At 36.3% G+C, this 10,570-nt stretch overlaps 1 protein-coding gene across 3 annotated transcripts in view; it reads left to right on the forward strand.

Annotated features, from left to right (window-relative positions):
- Positions 1–9,724, forward strand: part of MAP3K1 (mitogen-activated protein kinase kinase kinase 1) — a 58,624-nt gene extending 48,900 nt beyond the window's left edge. For 2 of the 3 annotated variants that reach the window (XM_021381656.1, XM_021381655.1), the window contains exons 14-20: positions 253–1,528; positions 2,509–2,661; positions 3,540–3,702; positions 4,832–4,963; positions 5,948–6,090; positions 6,531–6,662; positions 7,986–9,724. In XM_021381656.1, coding sequence (XP_021237331.1) covers positions 253–1,528; positions 2,509–2,661; positions 3,540–3,702; positions 4,832–4,963; positions 5,948–6,090; positions 6,531–6,662; positions 7,986–8,135 — 2,149 coding nt within the window. In that variant the 3' untranslated portion in view covers positions 8,136–9,724. The remainder of the gene's footprint in view (positions 1–252; positions 1,529–2,508; positions 2,662–3,539; positions 3,703–4,831; positions 4,964–5,947; positions 6,091–6,530; positions 6,663–7,985) is intronic. The other variant, XM_021381654.1, reaches the window with a different exon arrangement.

A 10,570-nucleotide genomic window follows, 5' to 3' on the forward strand; every position in this document is an offset into this window, starting at 1 on the left:
ATTGTGGGATGATGAATTCCTGTAAACAAATATTTACATGCAAAAGTGCACCTACTTTAGAGTAACTGGTAGCCATTTTCAGTTTCTGACCTGTCCAACAATTCTGAAGCAGCAATGCAAGCAGTAAGTCTTTTTCCTACTGCAGAACTGACAGCTAAATACATGGTCTTGAAATGGCTTTCTTAGCACAGGCTAATCAGAGCATATCACTTCATAAAACATTTTTTTTAATGTATTTATTTTTAATTACAGGTATAAGAAACTTCTTTCCCTCTTAAATTTTGCCTTGCTGTCAATTGACAATTCCCACTCAATGGTCGGTAAACTATCACGGAGAGTATTTTTGAGTTCAGCAAGAATGGTGGCAAGAGTGCCTCACGTTTTTGTAAAGCTGTTAGAAATGTTGAGTGTGACAAGCTCAACTCATTATGCAAGGATGCGTAGACGTCTGATGGCAATAGCAGATGAAATGGAAGTTGCAGAAGCCATCCAGCTAGGCATGGAAGAAATACAGTCTGGGGAATGTCGACATGAAGACTTTCTGCAGCTACCTGTACCAGATAACTCTCCAGAAGCTACAGAAGATAATACTCCTAACAATACTGTCCAGTTATCAGGGAAAAGTGGGAAAGGTTTAAGTGACAAAAAACTGAGTGCCAGTCCAGAGGACATTTCTGAGACACTGGCTGGCCTTGCTGTGGGACTTCCTGTTTCATCAGTAACCACTGAGCAACCAAAGCCAGCTGTTCAAACAAAAGGAAAACCCTACAGTCAGTGTTTGAACTCTTCTCCCTCATCAAGTCATTCCCAGTCACTATTCCCAACACTTCTCTCTCCTTCAAACCCATCTGTACCAGCTGGCACTGTAACAGATGTCTCTAAACTCAGACCTCAGGGGTTCATTCCCTGCAAAGTCCCCTCACCTTCTCCTCAAACACAGCGGAAGCTTTCCCTCCAGTTTCAGAGAAGCTGCTCTGAAAATAAAGAACCAGATACGCTTTCTCCAGTTTTTACCCAAGCCAGGCCATTGCCATCTAGTCACATACACAGGCCAAAGCCATCACGACCCACTCCAAATGATATGAACAAGCAGGAAGAAACTTCAAAGAACAGTATGACACTTGACCTGAATGATACTGCACAGTGTGATGGCAACAGTAGTAACAGTAGTGCAGTTATACCAAGTGAAGAGACGGTGTTCACACCAGTAGATGAGAAATGTCGGTTGGATGTTAATGCGGAGCTCAACTCCAGTATTGAGGACCTACTTGAGGCCTCCATGCCAACAAGCGATGGCACAGTTACATTCAAGTCCGAAGTTGCAGTTCTTTCTCCTGAGAGGGCAGAAAATGATGATACTTACAAAGATGATGTAAATCATAATCAAAAATGCAAGGAAAAGATGGAAGCTGAAGAAGAGGAAGCTTTAGCTATTGCTATGGCAATGTCAGCATCTCAAGATGCCCTGCCAATAATTCCCCAACTACAGGTCGAAAATGGTGAAGATATCATAATTATTCAGCAGGATGTAAGTATACACATGGGAATTCAGAATAAACTCCTAAATTCGGGTTCCATAATTTAAGGTGATGATGGTGTGTTTTCAGAGTTACACAAACACAAATTGATCCAGTGTCCTCTCCTGTAAGTTGGAATATAAACAGTCTACAAGTTGAGGGTGCCACAGAGTCCTTCCATGGTTATTAACTAGTTTAGAGAAGGTATTTGGAAAGGAGATATGTACCTCTCTTTAAAATAGTGAAGAAGAAAGTGTAAAGAGGGGGAAGCAGAAAGTGAGAGTTAATTTTTTTTAGGAATAAAAATGTACTGGGTTTTAGTGTTGATTTATTTTAAAAGCCATCACGTAATACGAAATTAGTTTCTGAAAGAAAAAGTAGAGTAGGAAGAGATCTTCCTATCAGCATATATTGAAGGTGAAGCTGCAAGATAACTAAGAAATCTGAAGAGAAGTTCATTGTTTGCAAGAGTTCAAATCACAAGAAATAAGAATAGAGAAAGAAGCTTTATGAAAGCTCACAAAATGGTCAAGTATATTGACTTGAGGAAGTAAGGTACTGCGAGACTACACAGTAAAGGCAGCAGAATTGGTAGTGTTGCTGGAATGAAAGAATTATTTTTTGTGATAGCTTACATGAGATAACAACAGGTGAAGCAGGAGTAAATTAAGTGGAAAGTATAATTTTGGTTGTGCTAGGTTTTTAGAAATGAGATAATGAATAGAAAAGTCTGGGTCCTACTCATGTTTTTGTATCTTGCCTTTCACTTCCAGTTAGTAATGCAGAAGAAAAGCTCTGTTTTAACACACAGTAGAAATGTGTGGGTTGTGGAAGGACATGTGTTCATCCAAAATATGTATAATATTGCAATATAAGTAACTGTAAGGGAGAGAAGAAGCATATAAACTTGAGTATTGAATAGCCTTCAAAAACATAAACATTTTAGATGCATGCTAATAAAGAAATAAATGATTTGGAATTTAAATTGCAGACACCAGAAACTCTGCCTGGACATACCAAAGCAAAGCATCATTACAGGGAAGATGCAGAATGGCTTAAAGGTCAGCAAATTGGTCTTGGAGCTTTTTCTTCCTGCTACCAAGCTCAAGATGTAGGAACGGGGACATTAATGGCTGTAAAACAGGTAAATCTTTCATATTCTTGAATGTATTCTGCTTCTTTAATATTTCTGTGGGACATTCATATATGTAAAAGCCCTCTGCTCTCACAAACTGTTCCCTCTTTCTTCTGCTGTCACTTGTACTTACCTAACACATAATACAAACTCTGTGTGTGGTATTAACATAATATTCTCAGGTTTTTCTTTCTTTCTTTCTTAGAAATACTCTACTTTCTAATGTACATTTTGAAATATGTGTAATTGTTTTACTACGGCCGTTTTCATAGTTCTTCAAATGCATTTTTTGTTTTTATCAGATTTGCAAATCTGCGACAGAGGTAGGAATGGAGCACAGATTGCTCAGTTCCAAAGTGGTGCCCTGTTGGCCTAGTTTAAGCAGAGGAAAGTGAAGAGGGAATTTCCCCACTCCAGGCATTCTGTTGGTGTTTTCCAGAGGACTGTTCTTACTTCTCTATGACTGTCTCACATAGAGATTTATTCTCAGCAGAAGGGACTTTGAGATTCTTTAAAAGAACACTTGCAGCTTTTGGGTAGTGAACAGAGATGGAAAGACATCCATTCTCATTGCTGTACCAGTGGGTAAGAGGAGGGGACACAAATACAGAACTTGCAATTTTGTAAGGTAAATCATACAATCATAGAATCACAGAATGGCCCGGGTTGGAAAGGACCATAATAATCATCTAGTTTCAACCCCTCTGCTGTGGGCAGGGTCACCAGCCACTAGACCAGGCTGCCCAGAGCCACATCCAGCCTGGCCTTGAATGCCTCCAGGGATGGAGCATCCACAACCTCCTGGGGCAACCTGTTCCAGTGCGTCACCACCCTTAATTAATCTTAATAATTAATATTATTAATCTTAATATTGTATTTCAAAACAGGTGACATATGTCAGGAACACATCATCTGAGCAAGAAGAGGTAGTGGAAGCACTGAGGGAGGAAATACGGATGATGAGTCATCTAAACCATCCTAATATTATTCGCATGTTGGGTGCTACCTGTGAGAAGAGCAACTATAACCTCTTTATTGAATGGATGGCAGGTAAAAAGCTACGTGTGAAAAAATAATGAAAATATGTATTGGCTTGGAACTTTGTAGTTTCATACTGCAAAATATTCCATGGATTGCAAATTTATGTTTTCATTACTGATTCGAAAATTTGTGCTGATTAAAAAGGAAATAATTACTTACTAAATGGTCTAAGCTGTCAGAGCAGTATTCTTACTGTGAACCTTTTTTTAATTTGGAATTTTCCATGACTAATTTGCAGTTCAGAGCCCTTAAGAGAAATGTTATTACATTTTCCTCAATTTCTGCATCTAAAGGAGGATTTAAACTTTGATAGACACATATTTCAGCTTTCTGTTTCCAACTGTTGCATATTCTGTGTATCTCTAATTTTAAATGATTATTAAAAATAACTTTTTTTAGAAGGTTTACAGTTCCTCTCACTTGGTTGTTTCCCAGACATTTTCTTTAAAATCGTGTGAGGAAAATGCAAAGGCATTTGAGAACTTGCAGTAAATTTTTAATAATATGCAGCAGGTAGGATGCTTCAGGAAAAAACGTTCAAATATTAAATCTGTTAAGTGATTTTCATATCCTTTTTTTGAGAAGGAGCTTTATTTTATGAATTGAATTATATTGTTCCATTCTGGTTATCTAGAATACATTTGGTGTTTTATACATGCTTATTTCCTATGCAAGAAAGCATTGCACCTTAACTTACTTTCTTTGACATAAACCACTTAGCAATACCAGAGTGTTAACAAGCAGAAGCTCAAGTATGTGTTCTTTTCTGCATTGTGATTGTAATTTTTTTTTCTGAAATAATAGTACTTAGGTAATAAGTAGTTGGGAGCTAACTTTACATTATTCAGCACCAAGTTATTTTACATTACTTTGAAGGGCATGGTGGAAAATCCAAATCCTTGAGGATCTATATACCAGTTCTTGATATACTAATACTTTAATATATCTTTTAAGAATAGAATTCTTTTCTTAGGAAGTGTAAAAACCTCTAGCATAATAATATGCACAGTTCCAGGCAGAAAGTAATTAAATAGTCAAGTATGTTTCTTTTACCTAGAGAACTCCAATTTTAGGAGGGAGTACTACATTCTTCTATCATGAAATATAAATGTTGATAAATTCTATTCTTATCTTCTAGGGGGGTCAGTTGCTCATTTGTTGAGTAAATATGGAGCCTTCAAAGAATCGGTTATTATTAATTACACAGAACAACTGTTACGTGGCCTTTCTTACCTCCATGAGAATCAGATAATTCATAGAGACGTCAAAGGTAAGAATTACTTAGAATGTCTCTTAAAGCTTAATATTTTGAAAACAGCATCTCTTTGGCTTGAGACCTGTTGTTTCTCTTGGATACCATCTCAAGAATCCTATCTCTGTTGGGTTTGTCTGATCATACTTAGGAACCTTCACAGAAATTAATCAAAACATTCATAGCATTCCTAGGGGGATACTTGCTACTTGTGCCAATTATTTAGAAAAAATCAGTTTTCTGGATTTGTTCAAATAAAATATAATGTTGCCATACAGCTTTAGAGATCAGTTAGTTAAATTAATGTAAGTACATACTGTGAATTGATAGTAAAGTCTGTGAACAAGCCAAAAGAAGTCAGGTTTCATTGTATAAAAACATTTTGGGTTTTCTTCCATCATCCTAATCAAACATAAACATAGTTGTGCTGTTTGAACACAACTTGGGCTTTACTGGGAAATCTCAGTTCTATTAAAATTCCACCTTTAGTGTTGGTATAGCTGTCCACAAATAGGAGTTAGTTCCAGATAAGCAGCAACATAACAATAGTAAACACACTTGCCTTTTAATGTTCTTCCTTGAAATAGGAAAACTTTCATTTGCTGTCTAGTTCTCTTTAAGACATCTCCAATCTACCTAAGGACAAAATAAGTTTAAAATTCACAACATAGCTTCAGACACTGAAAACCTCCAGGGTTTTAAGTTGACATTTTCTTTCATTACTTGAGCTCCAGACATTGTTCCAGAATTCTGTGTTTGCCCTGCTTTGAAAGTTTGATTGCTTCTCTAAATCTCCTATGGCCTCAAGCTGTATTCAGTAGCATTTGGGCATAACAAAAAAAGGTGACATTATTACACTTACCCTTGACTGTAAGATTTCCTTCATTCTGAGGGTGGGGAACGTCAACCCATTCATAGTTTTGAAATTGGAAAATTGTCTGTTCATTCTTTTGCCTTTCAATAGAAAGCCAACTAGCAGTGTTTTTATTATGCTGTTGACAGGTGCCAATTTGCTAATTGACAGCACAGGTCATAGATTAAGAATTGCTGATTTTGGAGCTGCAGCCAGGTTGGCATCAAAAGGAACTGGTGCTGGGGAGTTTCAGGGACAGTTGTTGGGAACTATTGCATTTATGGCACCGGAGGTAAGAAACCAGTTTTGGAAATTACTTCAAAAAGCTGTTTGAACTCTGTTGTCTAATTCATACAGCCAAGTAAAAGGGAACTGCTATAAATGCTTCTAATGAATTTTAAATATACTAGTTCTAAATAGTAGGAGTGATTCCAACATAGTAATAGTGATTTCTCCTTCTTGTCAAAATTGTTACATGTGGTTCGTTGAAAGATATTTCATGATTATTTGACCATTTGGTCAAAAGACTGCAAGATTATTTGATTTGTCCTTCAATCAGGCACTATATTTTCTGGATCTCTGCAGCTGTCTAAGTTTAATGGCATTTACTGATCACTCTTAAGATAAAATGTTAATCAGAATGCACTTTATTGATTAAAAAAATTCTTTTTTTCTTAAAGTTAGGAGACTTTGCTGTAGGTAAACTGAGCTTTGATTTGTCTGTCTGTTCAGGTTCTGAGAGGTCAGCAGTATGGCAGGAGCTGTGATGTGTGGAGCGTTGGCTGTGTTGTTATAGAAATGGCATGTGCTAAACCTCCCTGGAATGCAGAGAAACACTCCAATCATCTTGCTCTGATCTTTAAGGTAAGGTTCTTTGTTGCTACAGTGGACACTAAACAATTATCATATGCAGCAGAGTGAATTTTATGGAAGTAAAAGTAGTAGAACTTGATGCAATGGCCCTTCTCTACACTGGAGCTCTTAGTACAAAAGAAATACTAATATCATACTAGTCATTTTGACTAATGACTTTTCTTTCTGAGCCACCTACAATAATATTTAGAAAAAGCTTTATTCTAATACACCTAATGCAACAGGGAAAAAAAAACAAATTAGGAATAGAGTTAATCAAATCTTCTTCCTGGAGTCAAGGGTTTGAACTGTTTCTTATGATCCTATAAAATATGGCAGTAAAATAAGTGTTTCTACTAAAGAACGTTTCTGTTTATATTCATATTTCATAGTGGGGAAGAAAAAGTAAAATGTGATGCTCCGTGACCGGATTTCGCTGAAAGTTACCTACCATTATGCCATTCTGTATATGAATATTGTCCCTCCCTTTTCTAGGTCATCCATATTTCTTACTAAAACCAATTAGATATATAGACATATACATACATCTGTATATAGTCTTCATTTTAAAATCTAGTTGAACTATAGGCTTGAGTGAAGAAAATACTCTCACAGGTAAAGAAAGTCATCAGCATCTTCACTGGGATGAGTAAAGAAGGTGTTTCCAGACTAGCAGAACTAGTACAGTAGTATTCAAATAAGAGAGAGAATCATCTTAATGAGTTGATGTCTGTGTGAATCTGATGGTGTCACTCAAGTGTTCTCAATCATTTTTCTCAGTCTTATCTAGAGAAAGTAAAAATCAATATGATGGGGAGCAACTTGCTTCCATCTGAGAAAGATCGAACGGAGCGATATTACATAATATGTTAAGCTAGTTACGTTCTCTTGCTTTGTCCTTACTACATTTCTGCTACCACCCTGAAGGACAATCTTATCTCTATGCTGGCTTCTGCTGTGCCAGTTAACACCAATGGCAAGGAGTAGACTAAGGAATACTCACAACTGTGGCCTGAGAGCCCCTTCTTATGTCCTGCCTTGCAATTGGTTGCTGCAGAATACTGGTGGAAGAATCAAAATGAGAGAAAGGTACAAGGAGAAAGGCAGACTGTGACAGGCATGTGTTCTTGGGGAAAGAGTCATAAAGGGAACTTGGGACCCATTTTATAAAGTGGCAGAAATTAATGTCCTATAAACTGCCGTGGGAACTATGCTGAGTGGATAAAAGCAGATAGCATAACTTTTCAGCTGAAAATGATCAGCTTGTTTATGGTTTGAGGGGAAGAGGTGGGGCTTTTAAGAGTCACTGACTTCTAAAGTTTTCCTTCTGTTCAGATTGCTAGTGCAACTACTGCTCCATCAATCCCTTCACATCTGTCTCCTGGTTTGAGGGATGTGACTCTCCGGTGTTTAGAACTCCAACCTCAGGACAGACCCCCATCGAGGGAGCTGCTGAAACACCCAGTCTTCCGTACTACATGGTAGCTACTTATGTGTAAGACTGATACACTGAAGAAGATGCTACTGAATATAAAATAACTGTCTTGCAGTGCAGTTAAGCACAGCAGCTTGTATTGTTCTGCTGGCCTTGATGACAGATACATCATGGACTTAAGGCCAGTGGAGGACCCTACCTAAGTATGTGATTGACAAATGGAGATATTTACCTAAACTCAGTATGCAACATTTCACAACTTGTGCAGAGATTTGTAAACTGTGCCTTTTCAAACACATGGCTCTATGTCAACGCAAAAGCATTTTTCTTTAAATCTGCATGATTATTTAGCAGTTAAGTGATTTTTATTTTATTTGGAGCACTTTTTCAGCAATATTAGCAGCTGAGGGGCTCAGGATCTATTTTAATATAACAATCACTGTTCCATTTCACATCATGTAGATGTAAGCAGAGGATTCTGCAATTAGGAAGTTCTGTATCTGTCTCTGACTATACAAATCTCTGTGTAAAAAATCAAAATGTTGATGGACACTTAAAAAAAAAAATAGCCTTCCTTAAAGCAGGCAGTTGTGGTCCACTGTGCATTTACTGCTGGCTGTGTAATTTCTTTTGAAATGAAAGTTTTGTGTTGTCATTGTATTTTTAACTTTCAGGTAATGGGGATATTTTAAAATAGTCTTTAGAAAAAGATGCAAACTGTCACTGAACATCTTGCTGACACAAGTTTTAAAACCAGATTTGCTGGAAATCTGAAATAAAATGCCATCCTCAAGTCAGTGTTTAAGGCTCTGACGGTATAGCTTATTAAAAAATAATAAAGATTGTTCTGCGTGAAACAGTTTAGATTCTGAATCATGTGAAAAGTTGTTTAGCCTTCTTTTCATGTGGCAAATTATGCAGAAGTTATGTCAAAGGTGCCAGACTCAGTTTCCATTGAGGTTTACAGGAGAGGTTCTGTACTTCAGTGGGAACAGGCGCCAACTATGAGTAAATCTCATTCTTTCTGTAACAACATTGAGGTCACGTTCTTCAATGATAACAATTTTTACCTGCTGTTTTCCTTCTGCCATACATCATCTATTTACTGTAGCTGTTAGTGATAATTTTATTTGAAAATGTTGGAAAAAAATATTACCATAAGAAAGGTATTTATTTTAACAAGAAATGATCTTGGACTTGAAAAGCAAGATAAAGTAAAATGTGAAGTAAAGCTTCACCTGTAGTGCAAAACTTGTGTTTTTAGCAGGTGTGTTTTTAAAACAGATTTTTAAAATTATTTTTAAGGCAGGTTTTTAGATTCTGATGCATGTAATTCTGAAGGAAAATGGCAGCTTTTCTTTTGCTTTTTTATGATGGGGATCTTTTTAAATCGAATATTGATTGTGTTTAATCCTTCAAAAAATACTGTTCGTGTTTTAACTCTTCAGAAGCCAGTTAAGTTGTTGGACTGAAACAGAATTGGTTATTTTTCAAAGACTCAGGATAAACTAAATAAGCTATAGTACATTTAAAAATGTACAATACAAATTGGAAGTGAAACATCTTAAAGATAAGTTTACAGGAATGATAGTGCTCATACTAAGTTTAAAAAAAAAAAAAAAGCAGTGTCATTAGTTGTGAATGTGTTTCTTTTGGAAATTTTACATTCCTTTGTTTTGGAAGATTGGCAGACTTTGAAGAGTTAAAAAGATAATACCGAAATGTGAAGTTTGGTAGCTCTAACTGTTTTGTACTTGACTTTTTTTTTTTTTTTTTATCACTTTAGAATTTCTCGTTCTAATAAGATTGTTTCCAAGTCTTTCTTATGTGCAAGCTTTAAAGGATGCACTCTTGCCAATTCATGTACTGGAAGATCAGTTGTCAGATTAATTCTGTTTCTGGCAGATCTGTAAACTGTATAAACTGATGAACCTCAGCTAATCAGTATTACTTTGTAGATCACCATGCCTACCACATTTCAAACTCAAACTGCCTCTAGCTGTCCAGATGCATTTTGTTTGAGTTTGTTTGCGTTTCCCTCAGCTTGCTGGTAATTGTGGTGTTTTTAAAATGCAGATGTGATGTAATATTCTTATTTTCTTTGGATCAAAGCTGGACTGAAAATTGTATTGTGTAATTATTTTTTGTGTTCTTAATGTTATTTGGTACTTAAGTTGTAAATAACGTCTACTGCTGTTTATTCCAGTTTCTACTACCTCAGGTGTCCTATAGAGTTTCTTCTACCAAAGTTCACTTTCACAATGAAATTATATTTGCTATGTGTCTGATTCCTAAGATTTCCAGGGCTTAAGGGCTAACGTCTATTAGCACCTTACTGTGCAAGCAAATTTTACAGAAATCTCTGGGTTAAGAAATTTGGCTTCATTGTATCCTTTGTTATTTTAAATATATCAAGATATTTTAATTAAAAGTTTTTACCCCATTGAACCAATTTTATATAGTATAATTTGTACCTATTTTGGTG

This window comes from Numida meleagris, chromosome Z (assembly GCF_002078875.1).
Source record: "Numida meleagris isolate 19003 breed g44 Domestic line chromosome Z, NumMel1.0, whole genome shotgun sequence".
Lineage (NCBI taxonomy): Eukaryota > Metazoa > Chordata > Aves > Galliformes > Numididae > Numida > Numida meleagris.